The sequence below is a fragment of the Plecotus auritus genome, assembly GCF_963455305.1.
Source record: "Plecotus auritus genome assembly, chromosome: 3".
In the NCBI taxonomy this organism is placed as follows: domain Eukaryota; kingdom Metazoa; phylum Chordata; class Mammalia; order Chiroptera; family Vespertilionidae; genus Plecotus; species Plecotus auritus.
The window spans coordinates 210,507,807-210,532,508 of NC_137772.1; the positions used below are offsets into that span (position 1 = coordinate 210,507,807).

Sequence of the window (24,702 nt, forward strand, 5' to 3'; positions counted from 1 at the left end):
CACCTGGAAGTGCAGCCCATCCTCCCCATCATGCAAAGATTAACAACCTTGTTGCAGAAACCAGAATCACCAGCCCTTTGAAGAGCCCAGCCCTTTTGCATACCTGTAAACCGCTCATTTGTCCTGTTTGCCTACTTCCCCATGTAATCTTTGTCCTTCTGCCCAATATAAGCAGCTGGCTTACGGTGGGGGTGCAGAGCAGATTTTTGTGCATGAGCTGCTGCTCTCCCATATTGCCGGCATATTGGAATGAATGCTCATATAGGATTCAACCTTGTCTCTGCTTAATTGGTTCAAGTAGTGACAGGCAGCACGAACCCATTGATTGGTTATACACTCTCCCAGAATACCTTGCTGGCACCATATCTCATTGATTTCAAGACACACGCTTTACCTTCATTTTACCATCTCTGAACTGGTAATGCATCTTACAAGCAATGGTGTTTCACGATTGCTGTGACCCGCCTGTCACCCACCTGTGCACGCACATCTGGTCACAGCTGTTCACATGGTCAATTCAGCTCATGGGTATTGCTGATATTACACGTGGTGAGTATAACTGTCATTTAATCTGTGTTTTAAAAGATTACACTATATTTCGGTATCAATATGGAGTTATTTGGTGCTCAGGTATAAATAGAGAAGAAAGGGTACTTTGATATTTGTGATATATCTTCATTGGGGAAGAGAATGCAATTGCATATTTTCTTTAAGAGCAGCAATTATGTGCTTTATGGGGCTGAAGAAAGGAAGGTATCCATAAATACCCGAGTCACATTATGTTTTGTTACTGTGCTACCTGAGAAAAATGACATATTACATGCCTAGGAACTCAACAAAGTCAGGAGAAATGGATAAAATCTCCTCAATGAAAGGCACGTCGAAGCTATGCGAGGCTGTTGTGATGGGTTTATATGTTGGACAGAATCACCATAAGGCACTGTGTTGTCATTTAATTTTTTTTCCTTAATGATGTAGAAAATAATGGTGCAACTTACAATAGATGGCATTTCAGTTTCAATGAAACACAGGAGAACAGAGCAGATGTTTTGTCTTTAGATGACTAGGGCTATAGCGCAACTACGAGATCCCATTTATCCCACTGCATTCGGAGCGTCTCACGCAGGCCCATTCACCCATTACCAGCGACCTGTCCACTTGAAACCTTGTAACCCACGCCTCTGCAGACTGAACAAAACATTCTTAGGGCAACTTGATACCCTCGGCTAGTGAGCTGAATGTAGTCAAAAGCCTCTAAATACTTAGATAAATATGAAACATAGGCAGCTGATTGTGAAATAAATGGCTTCAATGAAAAATCAGATAATTTGGCTGAGGCTGTTATATAAAATTCAATTTTAGAAGGTCACTGTGTTTCATGTCTGATTCTGAAAAGTCAGGACTCAGGGCCCTAAGGCTTTTTTGTTTCAGGGCGTTCTCAGATCCGTGGGAAAAGACAGACTGGGGAGTGTCAGCTGGAAAGCTAGGGAAGAATTCACAGTCCTGCTGTGGGCCGGCTGTCTATCACGGTGTGTGACTCCTGCCCTCATATTTTTGTCAGAGCCAAAGGTATTCTCCTATTTCTACTCAGAGATACTGCCCTAAAGATTTAGTCAACTGCTTTGACAAATAGCAGGTCAAGAGCCAAGGGCACGCTGCCTGGCGTGTGGAGGTGGAGAAAGGGTACCGCTTCTCGGCCCCAAGCCCAGGGTGGCTGTTTGCTGTAGCATCAGGTTCTAAAGAGAAAAAGCTTCTGCAGAAAAGGGTAGCTTTGTGGAGGGTGCCGAGTGCAGAAATGTTTTTAGGCCACACTGTGGTTTTTCTCAGGCACTGATCATAAATATTTATTTCAAATGCAAAGACGAGCTGAAATGCTGTATCTATAATTGCTACCAGACATTGCTACTTGGAATGTGTGATAGGTACTTCACACTTACCATGTTCAGCAGAACTCTCCATTTCTCCACCCCCTTTTTCCTCCCAAATAGCCCCAATCCCAAGAAATAGCTCAGACCCCAAACCTTTGACTCATCCTCAACTACTCATTCCTCTTACACTCAGTGTCTCAGTCATCAGATCTGTCTTCATGGTATATTTTGATTCATCTTCTTCCTCACAATTACACTAGCACGAGGCACCATCATCTCTTTAAAAAAAATTTTTTTAAAACATGTTTTTACTGATTTCATTAGAGAGGGGAAGGGAGAAGGAGAGAGAGAGAGAGAAACATCATGTTGAGAGAGAATCATCTGTTGGCTGCCTCCTAAATGACTCTCCCCTCACACCCCCCCACCCCCCAAGGATCCAGCTTGCAACCTGGGCATGGAACCAGTGACCTCCTGGTTCATAGGTCGATGCTCAGCCACTGAACCACACTGGCTGGGTGGCACCATCATCTCTTGTCTTGACTATTGGGAGAGACTTTTAGCTAGATTTTCAGTCTCCCCATCCCTGTCACCTCTCCCCCTATTTGTTCCTCCCACATCAGTAAAAGTGAGCTTTTAACACATACATAAATCAGACAATGTCACACACTCTTACTCAAAATGCCTCCATGGCACCCACCCACACAGGAATTCAATTTGATCCCCTCATGACCCTCACTACCTGGTCCTTGGCTATCTCTTTGACAGCATTTTCACCGGTCTTTCCTCTTGCTCCTGCTATTATATCATGGTCCTGCCTCAGGATATTTGCATTGGCTGTTCCCTCTGCCTGGAATGCTGATCCTTGCATGGCTTATTCCCACGTTTCATTCTGAGCTCTGCCCAAACGGCACCTCCTCAAAGAAGTCATTTCTGACCACCCTCCTTAAGATCTGGTCCTTTGCTGTCCTCTTACCCTGCTTTATGATTCTTCATGTGCCACTCTCTGCCGTCAGATCATACACTTACTTGTTACCTGTTAGTGTCTGTCTTGCTCTCCCGAATGTAAACTCCATGACAGAAGGGGCTCTGTCGCCTGTACTGTTTCCCACTGTGTTTCTAGAGCCTAGAACAGTGCCTGGCATATAGCAGTTGTTCAAGAAATATTTCTCATCAACGTAAATACTGCATGTACTTCTTCATATGTCAGATCCCCAGTTATACACATTCTAGACACACTGAGGCCCTGCAAGAACTGATCTAGTGTGGTCTGCCTTTCAACTGAAGCATTTTTACCCAATATGCCTGGGGTCCCCAGCTGATGGCAGCACCCAGTGGTGGCACTGAGATGGGTGCAGGTCACATGAGTGGTTGCCTCTCCTGGGCCTTCCATTTGCCAAGTAGGTGAAATGTGTCTCTGACAGCCTTGCCTCCTGTGGCTCCTCTGTTCCTTCCTCTCCCCACTCCTCCCCTGGCAGCATTCAGTCAGGGAATATATTTGAGGAGCTGCTTTGTTAAGGGCATTGGGGGTGGATATATAGCTAAGCTTTCTGAGGTCAGGTCCTCAAGAAATTTGGTGATTGCCAGGGTTCGAGGTAATAGGGATGAACCAAAATAAATATAAGGGCTGATGTAAAGGTTAAGTATCTTGCTCCAGGGGATGTAAGTAACCAGAACCTGAATTTGGCTCATTAACTCCAAGTCCAGCTTCTTTTCCATTCTGTCCCCCAAGCCTGCTTCCCTGTATTTGTAAATTTGGTACATTTCTTTTTAGTACATTCCCTGTGCCTGTCTAGAGTGGTTAACTAACCTAAGGAACCACATTCAATTAAAAAAATATTTTTTTTTGCTGCATACGCACTCAGAGCAAGGGTGAGTACGTAGCAAATATTTGAGAAAGGCATGAAAACGATTCTCTATTACACAGATACTATAGCATTTACTTTCCTAAAATAAATTAGTTTGATGGCCAATGAATTCAACAAACAAATGTTCAGCTTTTTATAGATCTAGCAAGTCCATTACCATACAGCATTGGTTGAAGGTTCCTGCCCCTAAAATTTCAATACATTTACTTATTATACTTTATTTTATTGAATTCAGAGAGGAAGGGAGAGGGAGAGAGAGATAGAAACATCAATGATGAGAAAGAATCATTGATTGGCTGTCTCCTGCACGACTCTATCCCCTCCCCTCCCCGACTCCTCCCCCTCCCCCCCACCAAACACAGGGGATCAAGCCCGCAACCCAGGCATGTGCCCTGCCTGGGAAATGAACCATGTCAACGCTCAACCACTGAGCCACACCGGCCAGGCTTCATACATTTACATTTAAGCCCTCTAGTATAGGGCCTTATCCAAGTCTTTTTTCTGTCCTGTAGGCCCCCATACTTTAGCATCATGAATCGTTTTAATATTTCTGAGATGTTTTTGATTTCACATATTCTGATTGGAAGCTTAGAAACAATGATAAGACCATCCAATGTTTAAATATTCTCTAATCAAACTTCTCTTTTGTGATGGACTGATTGTATTCATGGCCCCAATTCTTCATCCCGACCTGCATCTAAGCCATTTACACGTGCATTTTCAGCTCCTCCTATCAAGAGGTGAAACATATCCTTCCCTCTCAACTTGATTTTCAGTTGCTCATGTAGCTTCCTTTGGGCAATTGTTAGCAGATATGTTAGCAAACAGAGGCTTGGAAAAGTGCCGGCACATTTTCACTTCTCTGTCTTTGCCACAGGACGTGCCTGGGAGAGCACGTTATGGGATGGGAGCAGAGCCAAGTTGCCCTAAGTTGTCTGAGCTGAGACCATCCCAGTTCAGCTGACTGCCATATCCCAACCGTCTAGAGCCAGCTGTCAGATGTGAGGGAGCCAGCTGAGAGCAGAAGAAATTTCCAGTCAAGCGCTGCCTGGATTACTGACCCGCAGACGCATGAGCTAAACAAATGCTTGTTGCTTAAAGCCACTGCCTTTTCAAGACAGTTTGATGCACAGCAGTGCTGTGACCATAGATAACTGATAATGCTTCCCTTAAGTCTTTCGAACTTGGAAGCTGTCCCTCCATTTGGCTTCTATTAATCAAAAATGGAGTGCCTTCTATTAGCAAAGCATTGTGCAAAATGCTTTCCTAGATGGTTTTATTTAACCCTGGCAACACTATTATCTAGAAGACAGAAAAAGTGATTATCCAAAATTTAGAGGCAAGGAAATGGACTCGTAGAGAAGGTGAAGTGACTTGCCCAAGGTAGTAAAACGATAAGAAATAGAGTTGGGAGTCAAACCCTGGAAGGCTGCTTTTAGAATTTCTGCGCCTTCACCATTGATGTTGCTATTTACTGGTTCCTCCACCACATCTTTTCTCCTGCCCACGGATTCAGAGACCACTTTTATACTCAGGTCCCCTTAAAACAACTCTTGTTACAGCGACTGTCAACAGCCATCTTCCCCATAAGTCTGGAAGTTCTTCTGAGGATAAGGACTATAAATACTTATTGTAATCCCCCCACGCCCCCAGCTACTATGAAATAGAACTTTTAAAAAGGTAGTGATCCTATTCAAGTTTAAGAAAATATAATTATCCCCAAAAAAGCAACTTATGCAAAAGTAAGAAAAAATTTACTATAGAGTATATATTTAAACATACATCTATTTAAAGGGTACTGCTATCCCATATTGATTTACTTGGTGGAATGCATAGTAAAGTTTTTTCCATTTTTGTAAACAGTTTTAGGTAGATAGTATTTGAATTTCATGTCTAAAAAATAAAACTCTCCTGAATCACGTTTTATTTGTATAATATTAAAAACAGGGATTTATATAAAACTAGGATGGAATAATTTCTATTTGGCAGCTAGTTTCTGCATTTGAGAGTTTTATGATTTAGTTATTGTGCTTTAGGTATGCTGCCACCAGGTGGCGATAGGATGCCAGGCATAAGATATACACAGTAAGGAATTGAGGTGCTTTCTGAGGTTACAAGTAATAGCTCTTTTCTTGAGTTCTGAAGTAATTTGTGACCGCAGATATTTAATTTATCTTACTACAACTGTTTAGTAAAATAGCTAAACTTAAAACTCTAAATCAACTTTAACCATCTTTCAAGCAGATATAAATCCTAAACTACAAAATCAACTGCCTCATGTCTCTCCTCTCCAGCTTTGAATTATCTTCATAATGGGCTGATTTTAACATTAATCTTACATATTCATTTGGGTGATGATGTTAACCGTTATGATTTAAGGCGTCTTTATTTATCGTCAATGTCTTCCATGGCAGCTCATATGTCAGGTGTCAAAAGTCTTAATAGTTTTTTTCTAACAAAAAACCTCTCTGGCTTCCATTTCATGAGGCTTAGATCTTTTCAGTATGATCTCAGATCTCCCAAGGAAGACCCAAAGCATTTCTGCACCAAAATAGCATGAAAAGTGTATTGCATTTTTATTTTTATTTCTTACACTATAGAATAATCCGCTGGAATTTTCCCTTCTCAAAGCATAGAGCCAGTTTACTGCATTACCTAGTTAACTGAAATGAAAATGGATCTCCGTAGCAACAGGGTCTGTCCTAAATATTTCCAGAACAGAGTTCTTAAAGAAACAAAAGTCCCCATGCCATGTAAGAAATCTGAGCAAAATACAGAATAAAAAATTAACAGACTTCATTATAATGAATGATACTATATATTTTTAAAAAGCAATTTCAATAAAAAGGGAACACAGAGCTACTTCAAAAAGCTACCAGAAGTTCTTACTCCTATGGATGATCAAGCTGAACCTTTGGAACAGATTCTAGAAAGGCTGAAGTTTATGGAAAATAGATTAAGAATGAGTATATCCCTAACCTCTCGGTGACTACCCTGCTCTGCCCCAAGGTCTTTTGCTTCAAGAATAAAAAGGACTGGGTGACTGAGGGTCAAAGGTAATGCTAAGGTGGGGGTGGGGGGAGAGAGGGGAGACGGAGATACTAGCAATTCTGTAACTAAGCAGTCAGAAAAACAAGTCATGGTGGGGTGTGCGGGGGGGGGGGGGGGGACCCTCCATAGTTTTATCCTGAATGTTGTTACCCAAAACTGATCATCATTCCCTCTCACATTTGCCTACTCCAGGGGTGGGAGGGCTCTGAACAGCACTAAGCAGTAAGGGTTTTGACAGAGCTGGTAGGAAAAGATGACTCTGTTGGGCAAGATGGGAGAGCTGAGGTAGGAGAAAGACGTAGGAGCTGGAAATGGGGAAAGAAGCTGAGTGGTGATTCCTGGAGGCTGGAGTTTGCACAACCAACAGAGCTATCTGTGTTCTAGCCGGTGAGAACAGAGAGGGCGAAGCAAAGGGCAACTGAGTAGTGAAAGCGTGCTCCAGAGGAGGGGACCAGCCCGTAGCCGGACTCTGGGAGAGGGATCTGGGGAAAAGGTAAAGGAAGAGATGGGGCACTATCAAAATCAAAGGAGAGAAGAGAAAGGCATGGATCGTTCAAAGCTCTCAGGTGACTCTGAGTCTCACAGGAAACCAACAGGGCAGATGTTATTTTCCTCTACTTACAAATGAGAAACCCGCCCCACAGTCGGTAAGTGATGTTTTAAAGGCCACATACTGAGCGGCAGATATAAGACTCAAAATCAAGTGACCTGATTCCAAGAAAAAGACTGAAGAAGAGAGGGTGCATTGGAAGCACTCATACACACCATATGCCCTACTCTTTATGCTATAAACAGGGAGTAAATTTTTCATATAACCAAGACTTAGCCTTTTAAGGACCAAACGGAAACAATTTTAGCCATTGTTGCAAAGCATTTCAGAAATGTATTATACTTGCCCTTCAATACTGACTGTGTTTTGCCTTCTTGATACATGGGGTTAAAATGTTGAAACTTGACTCAATATATATGGACTTCCAATTCAGGGATACCCCCAGGTTCTAATGAGGTATACAGATTTTATTGCTGTCATGCCTAATACATTCATGGCTAGAAATAACTGTAGAGCAGAATCGCTTACTCAGCTGCTTCTTCCTCCACACTCCGCTCTACCTTATTCAGTATGTTGGTTTCTGCCCCTGCCTACTGCTTCTGATCATGTCATTCCCCTGATTAAAATCCTTTTAATGGATCCCCACTGATTACAGGAGCATTTTAAAATCCAGGCTGCACATTAAAATCATCTGGGTGCTTCAAAAAAACCTCTCAATGCCCAGATTTTGATTCAATTGTTTAGGTGTGGGATTAATAAGAAGTTGCATGGACTTGGGCTTCTGGTCAAGATGAAGTAACATGGATTGGATAAACCCTCCAACTTGACACAATGAAAAAATCTAGACAAAATAAATAAAACACGGGTTTTCAAAAACATTACCACGAGGCAATAAAGGGCATTAATCCCTGACAGATGAGAAACAAGCAAAGTCAGTCTTACAGTTTCCCTAGTTTGTCACCTTGAGAGAATTCCCTGGGAGCCTGGAAGATGCTTTGAATTGAGAAGATGGTGTGAGACTCTACGGAGATTACATGGCTAGAGTTTTCTGGGTAGAGTACTAGACAGGAGAGAGTAAAAAATCAGCATATGCATATAAGGAAACTATCCAAGGCCAGATCAAAAAGACCACCTGAAAATACTAATGGGAATAGCACTCAGAATTCAAACAGGGTTGGTAACAGTTTGCACTATTCAGACTGGGCTGCTTGGAAACTCACAGGGCATTGTTGGGATACTTAGAACACCTTGCCTCAGTCGTCTGGAAGTGTTAGCCACAGACTTAAATGATGCTCTGGTCTTGCCTAACAAATCGAGAACTGGAAAACAAAACCTGAAAGGATCAAAGTATATACAAGGAGCTTCTCTGTGTCCCAGAACAAAGCTCAAGAATATTTATAGGAGTACAGAAAGAAATCCAGCACCCAGTGAGGTAAAATTCATAATGTCTGGCATGCAATGAAAATTACCAGGCATGCCATGAACAATAAGGAGAAAAATGTGTCAATCAAAACCAACCACAAACTGACATAATGTTGGAAAGTTAGAAGATGAGGGCATTAAAAATAGTTATTATAACCACATTCCATATTTTTAGCAAGTTAGAGGACCAACCCAAAACTAGAATATAAAGGCATTAAAAGTTATTATAGCTGCATTCCATATGTTCAACAAGTTAGAGAAAAGATTGAGCAGTTAAAGACATGAAAAATGGAAAAAGGAACCAAGTCTAACCACTGGAGATGAAAAACATGCTGGATGGTAATAATGGCAGATTAGACATTATAAGAAGAAAATGTTAGTGAACTTGAAGACAGCAATACTAGTAGAAATGATCCAAATGACTCACACAGAGAAAAAGTGTTGAAAAAATGAATAGAGCATTGGTGAGCTGTGGTCCATCTTCAAATGGCTTAATGCACATGTGATTGGAGTTTCCAATGGAGAGGAGAAAGATGACAAAAACTAATATTTTAAGAAATAATGACCATGGGGTGGCCATTATAGAGGTTCCTAACATTTTTAAAAATAGAGTTACTATATGATCCAGCAATCCCATTTCTAAGTATATAGTCAAAATAATTGAAAACAAAACCATAAGGTGATATTTACACATCCATGTTCATTGCAGCGTTACTCATAACAGGCAAGAGATGAAAGCAACCCAGATGTCTATTGATGGGTGAGTGTATAAAACAAATGTGGTGTTACATACAATGGAATAGTATTCAGCCTTAAAAAAGGAGAATCCTGTCATATGCTACACAACACAAATGTTTTTGAGGACATTATGCTCAGTGAAATAAGCCAGCCACAAAAAAGACAAATATTGCACAATTCCACTTATGTGAGGTATTTAAAGCAAATTTTTTAGAAACAGAAAGTAGAACGGTGGGTGCCAAGGGCTGGGTGAGGGGTAAAAAAAAGGTTGCTGTTAAATGGATATAGAATTTCAGTATTGCAAGATGGAAAAGTTCTAGAGATCTGTTGCGCAATAAAGTTACTTTACTCTACTGTAAAGTATAGTTAAATTGGTTAGCATGGCAAATTTTTTGTTACATCTTTTTGAGTACAATAAAAATAATTTTGGTGATGACTTTATAACTCTGTGTATATACTAAAATAATTGAATTGTATACTATAAGTGGGTGAATTGTATAATATGTGAGTTAGACCTCAATAACACTGTAAAAAGTTCAGGATAGTACATAGCAATGAGATAGAATGACCAGTCCTTCAACTACATGCAATGTGATATAAACGAAAGAAGCTAGATGCAAGAGCATTCTGTACAAAACAGCAAATTGAGCATTGCTGTTAGAAGTAAGGATGATAGCTGCCTTGGGGTCATGGGAAAACTAGTCACTGGAAGGAGCCATGAGTGACCTTTGGGGTGCTGATAAATTTTTATTTCTTGTTTGGGTGCTAGTTACATGTGTGTGGTCTTTTTATGTAAAATCATTAGGCTGTACACTTATAATATACTAGAGTCCCTGTGCACGAAATTTGTGCACTCAGGCAGGGGCGTCTCTCAGCCCGGCCTGCACCCTCTTGCAGTCCAGGAGCTGTCAGTCAGACATCCTTAGCACTGCCGCCGAGGCGGGAGAGGCTCACGCTACTGCTGCTGCACTCGCCAGCCATGAGCCTGGCTTCTGGCTGAGGGGCACTCCCCCCTGTAGGAGCACACTGACCACCAGGGGGCAGCTCCTGCATTGAGTATCTGCCCCCTGGTGGTCAGTGCATGTCATAGTGACTGGTCATTTTGCTGTTGGGCCAAAACCGGCTCTCCGACATCCCCTGAGGGGTCCTGGATTGCAAGAGGGTGCAGGCCTGGGCAAGAGACCCCACTGGTACATGATCAAGGCTGGGGAGGGATGCGGGAGGTTGGCCAGCTGGGGAGGGACCACGGGAGGGCTCCAGGGCATGTCCAGCCTGTCTCGCTCAGTCCCAATTGGCCAGACCCCAGCAGCAAGCTAACCTACCGGTTGGAGAGTTTGCCCCCTGGTGGTCAGTGCACGTCATAGCAAGCAGTTGAGTGGCCTTAGCATATCATTAGCATATTATGCTTTGATTGGTTGAACAGCTGACTGGACAACCAGACACTTAGCATATTAGGCTTTTATAATATAGGCTATGGAGTTTTTAATGTATATTGTAATTCTATATAAAAGTTTTGAAACATGGAAGAGAAAACAAGAAATATAACTACTTCATGGAAAACCAAAAAAAAAAAAAAAGAAAAGAAAAGAAATAATAACCAAAATTTCCCCCATTGATGAAAACTATAATTTCATAAGAAGCACAAAAATCTCCAGACACAAGAAACAAGAAGAAAACTTTATCAATGTACATCATAATCTTTCTCAAAAGCAGTGATAAAGACAAGTGCAGCCAGAGGGAAAACAACACTGACTAAAACAACAACAAAAAAGAAAGGATAATAGGAGATTTCTTGTTAGAAATAATGCAGAAGAGAGGATGATGGATCAATGTTGATAAAAAACTGTTACTCTAGAATTCTATACCCAGCAAAAATACATTCCAAAAATTAAGGCAAAATAAAGTCTTTTTACCAGCCAAAAAAGTTAAAAAATAAAAAACCTTATTCCTTCCAATGAAGATTTAGTGTTTAAGTGCATTTTATTGTGGTGTAATTCTATTTCAGTTTAGGTCAAGGCTCCAAAGTTGAGAGCAACATAATAGGTGCAGATATACTAGTACACATATGCTGACAGAGAGTGGAATCAATAATCCCTGTCCTAGACCATCACCAACCTCCAGGCTGTATGTGAAAGGGCTAAAAATAACACTGAAGAGTGAGCGCTTGGGAGAAGATTGTCCATCTTATATGAGGAAGGAAAAAGAATATTCCCTCCCCCAAAACAGGCCAACTTTGGGAAGCTTCAAGAGAATGACTGGAAGAGTTTGCAATTGAGATGCACTGAGCGGGTGGTGGGATCCTGGAGTTTCACCTGACACAGGCCTGGAAATGTCTGAGACTCAGATATTGTGTCTAGCTGTCCTGAAGGCTGCAGGAGAGCTGGCTGCACTGTGTGTGGGTATAAATGAAATGCTTTAATACAAAGGTAATTTATGAAGTTTGCTTTACACTCGAATACTCATATCCAGTCATTTAGTTAAAGCCTTTTGCTTTGATTAAAGTTTTTAACATTTGAAGTATTGACTGATCTAGCTTCCCTGGTGAGGAAAAATGAATATTTTTCTCATTTATTAATGTCTTATAGTGAAAGCATAACCTTTTACTTAAAATAATTGGTTTGGAGATGGAATTATAACATTCATTCTCCCCCAGCAATTTGTGGATTTGCGGATTATTCTTCTGGGTTGTCAGCATAAGTTACCATTTGTTTTTATCCAATATGTACACACACACACCGAGACAGACAGATGGACACACACACACACACACACACACACACACACAATGCAAAAAAGACTTATAGAAAGTAAATTTTATTGCCATTATAGCAATGAAGGAAGAGTGGATAGGAGTGTGAGTTTATGATGCTGATCACAAGATAAAAATAGCAAAGTCAAGTAGTGAGTCTAAATTTGGTACTGATAGGACTATATTTCTACAGCATTTAAGCAAATAAAGTTACACAATTACAGATTTAACACAAAATTAAAATTAAAATGTTTCCTTTGAAAATTTCTTAGTGCATCTCCAAGTGATTATCTTATCACAATATTTTCCCTGGAAAGGTAGAAATTAAACCAACAATATTGCAAAAGAGAAAAAAAACCCTGACAGTCCTAAACAGAAGAGTGATGCAAATACGGTTTCGGCAGCTATTAGGCAGCAAGCAAATGATCTTCTAATCAATTTACTGTTGCAAAATAAGTCCAAATGATTTTCATGGGACGCATGGATATCACTGCTGTAGTTATTTTATTTGTTTCTACCCAAAGGTATTTAAAACATAGCCAATCACCACAGTTAGATTTTCAAAGCTATTTTTGTTCTTAGGAGCAGGGACTTAAGAACACAGTGAGGCCTGCATTTTATTTTGTTCGTTCAATGTGTACATTTATCATGATCAATGCCATAGAATATCATAAGCCTAATCTAGAATTGTTTCCTTGGTAAATCCACTGGGGAGAAATTAATGATATGTACACTGAGATTCACAAATTAACAAATTGGACACTGTTCCAATGTACTTGGTCTTACCAAAATTCTCTTAGTAGGCACACAGTGGTAAAGTAAATTAGCATTGTTTTTCATAATTGCAATATGTTTTTAATCCAGAAAATGGATAATTTCATGGGGATTTAATAATTATCCATACGTATTTCATACAGGTAATATGTAACCCTTTTATCTAAAATTACCCCTATGCAGGGCTGTTGAGGTTGTCAACAGTAGAAACTGCTGTGCAAACGTGGTAATACCGGAGGCAAGGCCAGAAAAACCCGATTTAAAAATATTGATGTACTTAGCACTGTTAACTTGCCTTTCATTCTCTTAGCAAGCCTTTGCTGAGGACTATAATTCAAGCTAGAGTTTCACCAGCTAGCATCTGCAAAGGGAACCATTTGCCGGACAATCTCCCCCAACATATTAATATTTTAACAATAAAATATCATGCAAAAGCGATGTTAATGATGTTATTAATGATAGTGGCAGACACAGGGACAAAACAGAGATATTGATAAAAACATCAGTTTCTGAACATAAAGCATGGATTAGGGAACAAAGGGAACAATTATTGGCATAAAGGACATTCTCTAGGTCTAGATACATAGGGGCCTGTAAAATCGACAATACCTGATGTCTTAAAAGTTTCTCTGTGCTCTATTTCCCCTGCTGACAATGGTGGTTTTAAGACATGAGATTTCTAATACTCTCTCTAACCCTTATACTTGGGTAGCTTTGTGTCCCTTATTAGGTTACTCAAATAGCCTTGTTTTTCAAAGGCAATAATGTACTCCACCAAGAAAAAAGATCTTCGGACACTTTTTGAAAGATTACAATTTCAAACATATTTGTGCTTGTTAAGGCACAACTTTGTATAGTTTTCATTTCATCCTGAAAATACTTTGAATAAGCTTATTATGCCAATGAGACGGTATTATTCACTATCAAGCATAATACCATGTGAAATTGGAAGCTTAATCAATACTATGTAGTGATGCTGCAGTTACTTGCAATCATATCAGCAGTCATCCTCCTCATCCTTCATCCTTTCTCCCTCCACCAGCAGACCTCTGTATCAAAGCCACTCTACACTGCACTTCTCTCTTCATTTTACACAGAACAACAGTTATTGGAGTCACTTCGCTTCCTTCAAACTAGTCAGTCAGCACCAAATTCAAGATGTGAATTTCCCAAATTAGCTTTGCTCTAATTCAAGGTGACTTGTACATTCCCTTCAGCCTAAAACACAACAAATGATGGGTATTTAATATAGAATTATAAGGCCCATATATTATACAAGATGCTTTCTTATATTTGGATGCCTTCCCTTATTAGTTGGGATAAATAAAAGTCTTGACTCTGAGACCAGTCAAAAGCTTCGTAAGCCAATAACCCTAAACCACCCAAAGAATGACTCTTAAAGAGCTCTTATGGACACAAACATTTTGTTCTCTGATTCCCAAGCACAAAACAGCATTTGTCCATAATCAGTATATCTACTGAGAGAAATGACTTGCAAAGCCTCCTCAAGAGTGCAAACTTGCCTGCAAAGATGTCCCAAGGAACTTTAAGTTTTACCAATTTATTTTAAGGACAATAAATTAATTTAAATGAAACAAGGAGAAAGGTTGGTGTTAGATGCAGATGCTATACTCCAGGCCAGAGAGATTCAGCCTCAAGGTCTCAACCACAGTGACTATGTTTTTCTGATTCTGATACAATGCTTGTGATGGGCACTTCTGTTCTCCAGATCAAAGTCAGATTGCGTTACAGAAAATGCAGCTAAAGGGAAAACCCTTAAAGAGACAGTCCCAACTCAGGGCTGGCTGGCCCTGTGGGTGGTGGTGGATCAGTCCCTGACCCTGGCGGTAAACCTTCTGGCACCACTGACCCTGCAGTCATTGTAGCTGTCCATAATGCCAGGACACAGGGACTGACCAGGGATCTCTGGGCCACTGGTGTCTCCAGCACTGAGGAAAGTGTGGGTCCAAAACACTAGTCTCAGCATTTGGATTTTGAGAGAGTGTAGTCTTGCTTCAATGATACTTGCTTCACACATTTTATAGTCAAGTCCTATTGGAATCCATTTTTTTTTTCAATGAGGGATTGCTACTAAAGCCTGTTAGGTGAGTGACTCCTGTGCTATCTATTATGTCTGTTCTTCAGTGCGGAGCAGCATTATTCAGAAGATGCCACATAGAGATATTTGTCAATTATATTGTTGGCTAGAATGCAACTTAATTGGAAGCACGCTTGTTTGATCTATGGAAGGTACCCCTTTAACAAATGGCTAAGAATAGCTGTAAGATGAGTATTGAGTTCTCAGTGGAGAACTGAAACCTGCTTGATGCAGCCAAAAAGCAGCACAGTTTCAGCTAGTTACACTGCCATACAGACTAAGAGCAAAATTAATCAGAGGCTTTTAGTCATAAGTTTCTTCCGAAATAATGATCGCTTTTGTGAGGGATGAGCACAGAAAGCTAAGAGGAGAAGATGGCAAATTAGTAGGAGCCAAGAATTTGTCCATTGAAAGTGTTTTGGGTTTTTTTTGGTGTTTTTTTTTTTAGATTAAAGAACAGTTTTTAATGAGATGTTCCAGAAAAGGTATTATTTTTAGGACAGACATTTAAAAGCAAAGAATAATCAGTCACTACTAATGGCCATCATTTAACATAGTTAGTGACGTGTATTATGTAGAGACCCGACTTTTGGAGACAAAGTGGCACAGAGAGTAGAACAGAGCACTTTTGAACCAGCAGAAATTCGCCTGCTTTACTTCTCCGCTTCTGAATACGTTTTTAGTTATTAAACTATAGAACTTAAATCTAATAAATCCTTTAAAGGGTTAAATGATTTCACAGTCACTTTTAAGAAGAAATGTTTGTGATTCCAAATGTAATGCAAAGACATGATCATTATACAATATTTTTTTAAATCTCTGTCATCCCTTTATGCTATTAGAAATGAAACAGTAGTAAAAAAAATGAGAGAAGTGTCAGTAACAAAAATATCTGTGCACATCCAGTCGATCTCTTTGGACTCAAATACATGGCAACATATGTTGGCCAATTTTTATAGAAACCCTATGCCATGTGTATGAATAAAACAAAGACAGGATTAGATATAAGCTGTGGAAAATAAAATTTTGTTATTACAGCAGCCTACTTAGTAAGAACAAAAACAGTCTCCTATAATGCAATTAAGGAGTAGAGTCAAGGAATCATAATATTCAACTAAAAATTATAACTTTCCTCTCTAGCAACAAATTTGAGCAAAGATCAAAATAGGAGCCTATTCGTTATCACATCCATACCCTAAAGTGACAAAATTTCCTAAATTGGAAAATCCAAAAGTGCTTGGAAAGTTTTTTTAGATAATGCAAAACACCCCGAGAGTCCTTTCAGTTCCCACCTCAAAATTGCAAAAGCCCGTGACTGTGGAGCTTGACTGGAGCCAAGAGAGATGTATATTTAAAACCAGAAGGCATGTCCGTAAATCCTTGGATGTCCGAACACTTATAAAGAAAGGATAAAAAATTACTCGTGTACAATAAGAACTTCATTTATCAAGGGTTGAATGACTAAGGCATCTTTAAGAGACCAACTTACATTAATAAGCTCAACCTCCCAGATTTTTTTCAACAGGTCCATCGATGTGTAGCCATTGATTAGAAAGGCTTTGGTGTAGTCACCTAGTTCGATGGAATCCAGCCACTCAGCGACAGAGGTGGGATGGTAGCCGTCATGGCCAATGGGTCTCATCTGCAATTAAGAAACGTGAATTAAGATTAATTTAATCTGTATACTTTGTGTCCCCAAAACAGGATGCCTCTTGCCACTTGGAAATTTATCTGATAGGAAGCAAGCGATTTTTCTGGGTAAGGAAATGAAGACAACCAAAATATTTTATGCACAGTTCTAATTCACTAATAATCTTCACGCTGAATTCATTTTTAAAAATGTACTCCAAACTTTCCAATTTAGCTGCTACATCACCTCCGTATTTGAATGAACTAAATATGCTGAACTTCTGTTATAGACATTATTGGCATTCTGTCGGATGGAATTTCAAATGATGTCAGTCATGCAACATTAAATGCAATGCTGAAGGCAAAAGGGATCGCATTCCCAAAGTGTAGATGATACTGCTCATATGCACAACATCAAAGCATGTGAAAATACTGTACGACTTGCCTTAAACATCCAAAGGAATTTATCCGTATGCAAGACATGTGTGGTAGGCATTGCAAACGTACTGGAAAAAAACAAGCCTGCAAAGAAAGGCTTTTCAGTGTTTAAAGACCACGTGTGCTACGTTGATTCCACAGTATGTTAGACATGAACAGAGAACTTGCTGGCAGATAGGTTTCTATTTCTCATCAGCTATATACAGATTTTATTTTATTTATTATTATTATTTTTTTTACTTTAGGAGAACAAAGAAGTGTGACAACAGCATAACGTTTCTGAGTTTAAATTAGAGTGTGAAAATAATTTCAGCAAGAGAAACTTCTGGGTTTAAAATTCTGTATGGATTATTCCAGTCCTTTAGCGTTCATCTGGAATTTTAGTTGAATTGGTGGTCCTTGAAGGAACTCACTTCCAAGATGTGTGTTGCTTCGCATGCCACACTGTATATATCTGATACTTCCGCTACTAAGGACAGTTGGTACCTCATCAACCTGCTGTGATCCTTCAGTGAATTTGTGATGGGAACAGCAAAACAGGGAAGCATACAAAATAGATTTTCCTCTTCCTTCAGACTCAAGGAGATAAATATTAATGGGAATGGATATGACTGATTTGTGAGCAGAGAAAAGATTAGCCTGGGCATCAGGGTTTCAGATTTTAATCTTAAACATGTTAGGCTTTCCGTCACTATGCAGAGTTCTCATTTTTAAGATGCTCCTTACTCCTTCATTTTAAAGTTACTTTTTCTCCTTTCCTGTTTCCCATTGTTTCCCTCCCCAGTCTATTTTCAATTTTGAGGTTTAAATGTCCTCTGTTTTAAAGTCACAGTGTAATTTATTATTTGCATGAGAGCCTGAATTGCATCTGGCTTTTGTATATCACTTTTACATGGACTAACCGGTTGTAGCTACTAATTAAATGTTTGTTTGGGTAACACTTAGCTCGGTGTTTATTCCAAAGTAGCTACAAATGTAAATAACTGCTCAGGGTTATGGAGACCAGGACCCAAAGCAGAGGCTCAAAACTATGAAGTACCTTCATATTCTGGAGAGAGCTACAAAAATATTGGGCTAAGTGTATTCTCTAGGACCAAGAGGTGGTTGAACCAACTCTGCTAACTTGAACCAACACCGCAGCCCCAGAAACTCCCTGGCGGTCCCAGTTGATATGAGGAAATAACTAGAGAAAGGGAAAGAAGGAAGGAAAACTCAATGGAATTGAAATTAACAGCCTGGCAGGGAGGTATTGTTGTCAGCCATTCATGAAACTGACCACCCGGGTGGTGGATACTGGGTACAAGCTTAGGGAATCCTGATGAACCCAGCTGGGGCAGAGTCAGATATCTCATACCAGAGGCTGTGCAGTGGGGTTCCCATAGGTCACCCCAAGTGACACACCACTTCTTTGAGAGAGCAATGTCCACCTGCCACACAGAGGTTCTTGATGGTCTGTTAGCCAACAAGCAGTGGCAGGGATACCCACCAGATCTCTGCAAAGCAAACCTAAATAAGTATAAAAATGTTTGTCTTTCCCACAATCCCTCCTTCTTGCCCAGTGCCAGGGAATTTAGAATAAGAAAAGAGAAAGGTGCCACTATCCTGGGGAAAACCTTAAGTAGGGAGTGAAGGGCAAAGAAAATAAAATGAGGTTTCAATGGGTTGGCACTGAATTTTCAATATTTTACATGAGTGGAAAGTTATTTGATATGTTTGAGATAACATTAAAATTAATAAAGAGAGAATCAATTGAGTTTAGTTGAAGGCAGGATTAGAAAAAATAATCACATCAGTATCTCATGGAATGCAGAGTGACTGCTCATTAATCTGGTTACTCACATGAGGCAAGTTCTCTAAGCCCATCCTGAAGGAGGTGAGAGGGAGGGAAGTATTTGCTGGGATTGTGAGAGATGGGCAGGGTAGAGAGCAAGAGTGAAGAGGACCTGGAAATGGCTACGTTAATGTGTGCAGGGGCAGCATTCATTCATGTACTCATTTGAAAAGTGTTTAGTCAGTGCCTGTTCTGACGAATGTTGTGAAAACAGTAGAGAAGAAAGCAGTTACAGTGTCTCCCTCATGAAAATTATAACTCTTAATTAAAAAATATATGAACAGGCCCTGGCCAGGTAGCTCAGTTGATTAGAACATTGTCCTGATATGCCAAGGTTGCAGGTTCGATCTCCATCAGGGCACATACAGGAAGCAACCAATGAATGCATAGATAAGTGGAACAAATCAATGTTTCTCTCTCTCTCTCTCTCTCTCTCTCTCTCATCTGAAAGCAATCAATAAAAAAATTAAAAAGCATACAAACAGATGACCAATCCTAATATATATAAAAAGCCAGGGGCCGTCATGACCAAAACAACCAGACAGATGACCGAACAGGCTGCGTGGGGTGACCAGGCCAGCAGGGGGGGCAGTTGGAGGTTACCAGGCTGGCGGGGGGGGGGGGAAGTTGGGGGCAACCAGGCTGGCAGAGGGGAGTGGTGGGGGGCAACCAGGATGGCGGTGGGGGCAGTTGGGGGTGATGAGGCTGTCAATGGGGGACAGTTGGGGGTGACCAGGCCAGCAGTAGGGGCAGTAAGGGACAACCAGGCCAGAAGAGGGGGGCAGTTGGGGGTGACCAGGCTGGCAGAGGGGGACAGTTGGGGGCAACCAAGCTGATGGGTGGGCAGTTAGGGGTGACCAGGCCAGCATGGGGGGCAGTAAGGGGCAAACAGGCAGGCAGGGGGTCAGTTGGGGGTGACCAGGCCGACGGGGGGGGGGGGGCAGTTGGGGGCAACCAGGTCAGCGGGGGGGGGGGGCAGTTAGGGGTGACCAAGCTGGCAGGGGGGGCAGTAAGGGGTGACCAGGCTGGTGGGGGGCCAGTTAGGGGTGACCAGGCCAGCAGAGGAGGGCAGTTGGGGGCAACCAGGCCAGCAGGGAGGGGCAACCAGGTCGACATGGGGGAAATTAGGGGTTACCAGGCTGGCAGGCAAAGGCAGTTAGGGGTAATCAGGCTGGCAGCGGGGCGGGGGGGGGGCAGTTAGGGGTGATCAGGGAGGAAGGCAGGTGAGCAATTAGGAGCCAGCAGTCCCAGATTGTGAGAGGGATGTCCAACTGCCGGTTTAGGTCCGATCCCCAGGATTGTGCCTAAACCGGCAGTTGGACATCCCCTGAGGGGTCCTGGATTGGAGAGGATTCAGGCTGGGCTGAGGGGACCCCCTACCCCCTGCATGAATTTCATGCACCGGGCCTCTAGTAAATTATAAAGGCTCTGCATACCTGAAGAGAGGAAACCTTTAGAGCCATATGAAGTTACAAAATTAACTTAACACATATTTAATGATATGCAGAATGGTTACTGTGCACCACAATTTCTTTCAAAGCAATTCTCCCATCTGTTCCTTCATTTCTGTTCCTACTGTCACTACCCTGTTTAGGTTCTCATTAGCATTTACAAAAACTAATGCAATAGCTTTCCACTTGGCCTCCCACCTTTGCTCCATCTTGTAACCTGCTGCTCCATCACTCTTTCAAAAACCCAGGCTCTTAAGTCAACCTTTGCACAAAAACCTATAGTGGTTCCTCCTTGATAAAAGCCCAAATGTCTTATTCCAACATTCTAGGATAGCTGTGCTCAGGTACAAACTTACCTTTCCAACCAAATCTCACACTACTCTGCTATGTGCAGCCCAATACATATGATTAGACATGTGTGTATGTCTAAACAGTATGTTAACTTGCTACTGTCCCATGAACATGAACTGTGCAAGACACATTCATATCTTTGCTAATCTCATTTTCCATGCTCGGAATGCTTTTGTCTTTATTTCTGGGATGTTTCTCTGGGGCTGGCTTCCCTTCTTGTGCTCTAAGACACAAATTTGCAATTATTTGTTTGTAGGCTATATCACATAGATGTCCTATAGCTATCACCAACACAAGTAAAAAACAAATTTATCTCCTTCAGCTCACAGACTGGCCCTCCCTCTGTGTTTCCCATCTCAGTTAACAGAGAACCATCCACCACTGACAGGTCGATGCTTAGGAGGCATCTTTCCTCGTTCCGTTTTACTTACCATCTTATCTAGGTAGGCCAACAAGTTTTACAAGTTTGATTTCTAAAATGTTTCTCAGTTCAATTCTCTCCTTCTAAAAGGGACTTTGGATTCTGACAGTAGTGCCTACCCCAAGTGTTGTTGTGAGAATTATATGGTATAGGGTACAGATATTGCCTAGCAGAGTGTTTTGAATGTAACAGGTCTTCAGTTACTCTTAGTTCTCTTCCCTCCCCACTGCCTTAAATTAGACCCATGTTTATTTTGAAATAATACTGAGTCTGTTGGCTGCTAATCTTTTCAACTTCCAATCAGAACTCTTCTTTCCTCTCCCATCCATTTCTCCTTCCCTCACTACTTTCCTTTTCCATTTTGTTTTAGAAAGGGGTTATGTCTACTCACCTCTTTATACTCCTCCTTGCCCCCAGATAACAGTTATTGTTCAGAAATATTTCTTACAAGGTCACTCAAGTAGATTGAATTTTTGTTCTCAATGCTCTGCTTTCTTCCTGTGTTAGAACTATGCCCCTGTGCTCTTTGCCAAGGTTTCTGCATTGTACCCTCTGGTGGCTGGAGTAAGTTCTCCATCCCATTGATGTTGGCCATGTACTTGCTTGGACAATGGAATAAGTGGAAGTGTCAATGTGGCAGTTATACATCAGGCCTCTGTGTTCCTCTAATCTATTAATCCTTTTGTATTCTTAGGCTCTTCCACAAGAATAACAAGTGCTGAGTAGTTGCATAACTGCAGGCCCAGGAGAAAGACGAAGACTTACGGGTCAATCCTAAATCTCATCCAAAGCTTGGAGTCTACCCTAGTTCAATAAAGATATGGCATGGAATGTCTTTCTATTTCTTTGTGTCATCGTCACTTCCTTTCAACAATGTCTTACAGTTTTCACTGAACAGATCTTTCACTCCTGGGTAAATTTATTCCTAGGGATTTTATTCTTTTCATTGTGATTGTAAATGGAATTGCTTTCTTAATTTCTTTTTGTTGTTAATGTATAGAAACAGGAGTTTTTTTTTCATTGACTATTTTTTTTTTAATTTTGTTCCCTTGTATTTTTTTTTTATTGTTTAAAGTATTACAAATAGTAGTACATATGTCTCCTTTTTTTTTTCCCCATTGACTTCCCCCCGGCCTCCCCTATCCCCCAGTACATGCCTTTACCTGCCCCCCCAGTGTCTTGTATCCATTGGTTATGCTTATATGCATGCATACAAGTCCTTCAGTTGATCTCTTACAGCCCCCCGCCCAACCTCCCCTGCCTTCCCGCTGTAGTTTGACAGTCTATTCAATGCTTCTTTGCCTCTGTATCTATTTTTTCCCCATTTCTTTCCTTTAAAAAATCTGAAACAGGAATTTTTTTTTTTATTGTTTTGTACCCTGCAACTTTATTGTATTTGTTTATTATTTCTAACATTTTTTGGGGGGTGGAGTCTAGCGTTTTGTATATATAAAGTCATGCCATCCACAAGTATTGACCGTTTTACTTCTTATTTGCCAATTTGGATGTCTTTTATTTTTTTCTCTTATCTAATTACTGTGGTTAGGACTTCCAATAGTATGTTGAATAAAAATGGGAAGAGTGGGCATCCTGATCTTAGAGGAAAAGCTTTCCGTTTTTCATCATTGAGTATGTTAGCTGTGTGGAACAACAAATCGTTTGTCTTATATAGCCTTTATTGTGTTGAGGTACTTTCCTTCTATAGTGATTTTATTGAGAGTTTTTATTTATCATAAATGGATATTGAATACTGCCAAATGCTTTGTCTGCATCTATTGAAATTATTGTATCCTTTTTATCCTTCATTTCGTTAACATGGTATATCACATTAATTGATGTGCAGATATTGAACCATCCATGTATCCTGGAATAAGTCCCATTTGATCTTGGAATATGATTCTTTTAATGTATTGTTGTATTCAGTTTACTAATATTTTGTTGAGGATTTTTGCATCTATGTTCATCAGTGATATTGCCTGTAATTTTCTTCTTTGCATTGTCCTTGTTTGGTTTTGGTATCATGGTACTGTTGGCCTCTCAAAATGAGTTAGGAAGTATTCCCTCCTCTTTAAGTTTTTGGAAGAGTTTGAGAAGGTTAGGTATTAAATCTTCTTTGATTGCTTGGTAGAATTAAAATGCTCTATTCTTAAAACCACTATATTATAGAAGTCTTTCAGCAGCTTAGCCTTTCCTTTAATACAAACAGAATGGAAAACAAGGTAATTTTATGTATAATATTTAATGGAAGGCCACATTTCTATTTGACAGTACATTGCATTGTCTCTTGCTTTGTGTAGCCACCAGTTTTCACATCCATTGCTGTAAAGAAACTTCATTTTCTTTAACTGTGTGTGTTGGCATCTTTCTGTTAACCATATCATCATCCCTTTGTGACAACTAAACAAAGGATAAGAGGGAAAAGTATAGGAAAACATCAAAATTCAAACTTGTACACCTGGGTACATGGTGGTATTACCGGCTGATAAAGAAAAGAGCATGGACTGAGATGGCATTAATAATTTTGAGACATTTGAAATTAATGATGCTGTGGAATATCATGTTACATTTGGGGGAGAGTCTGAGGAGACATGTAACTTTGGGGATCATAAGCAGTACAAGTGGGAGTCTTGGCTCCTCCACTCATTAGCTGTGTGACATTGGGTAAATTATTCAACTATCCTAAGCATCCATTTTTTGAATAGTATACGTGAGAGACAAAAAGGATATTTACCTCTGAATGTTGTCATGGGTAATCAATGAAATAATGAGAGTTTAGCAGAGTACATGGCACAGAGAAGCACTCAATATATCTCAGTTTTTAACTTATTTTATCATAAGTGGGAACTGAAATCATGAATGAGGCTGCAGAGGGTAATTATATAGTATGAGAAGATAAATGGCCTTAGGGTGAACCAACACTGTCAATGAATAAGCAAAAGATAAGAATTATACCCAGCAGGCCAAGAAAAGGAATGATCAAGATGAGAAGGGGAGGAAATAGAGTTTCAAAGAGGGTATGGTGAGCCATGAGGAAATGCTGCAGAGAGGTATAATGAGATGAGCAAGGAGAAGTGTTTTCAGGATCTGGCAAATTAATCACTAGGACCTAACTGGGAAGAGCCCAGAAGCTAGGCTGTGCTGGATTTAGGTGGGAGTTAGAGATGGGGAAGTAGTAAGTGTTCTCTAAACTATTCTCTTCAGTTCATTCATATGGGAGGAGGAAGATGTTAGAAGGTATATGGTGAAGGCATGGAAGGGGTGGGAAATGAGGACTCAGGATAGAAGAAGGTCAGAGATATAAAAAAATAAGAACCTAAGAATGTAATGGAGATTGGGGTGGGGTGGAGGGCTTTTTGCTTGTCTTTCTTGGAAATATAACGCAAGAGGCATAGTTGGCGCTAACTTTGGGGTTAGTGATCTTTCTGTGAAAACAGTTGTGAGGGTCCAGAAGCTGCCTCGCTTGGAC

General features: G+C 40.5%; 1 protein-coding gene across 13 annotated transcripts in view; it reads right to left on the minus strand.

Moving 5' to 3' along the window:
- The window catches only part of ANKS1B (ankyrin repeat and sterile alpha motif domain containing 1B), an 827,678-nt gene that overhangs the window by 227,110 nt on the left and 575,866 nt on the right, over nucleotides 1–24,702 (minus strand). For all 13 annotated transcript variants that reach the window (XM_080658528.1, XM_080658529.1, XM_080658532.1 and 10 more), the window contains one exon: nucleotides 16,605–16,757. In XM_080658528.1, coding sequence (XP_080514654.1) covers nucleotides 16,605–16,757 — 153 coding nt within the window. The remainder of the gene's footprint in view (nucleotides 1–16,604; nucleotides 16,758–24,702) is intronic.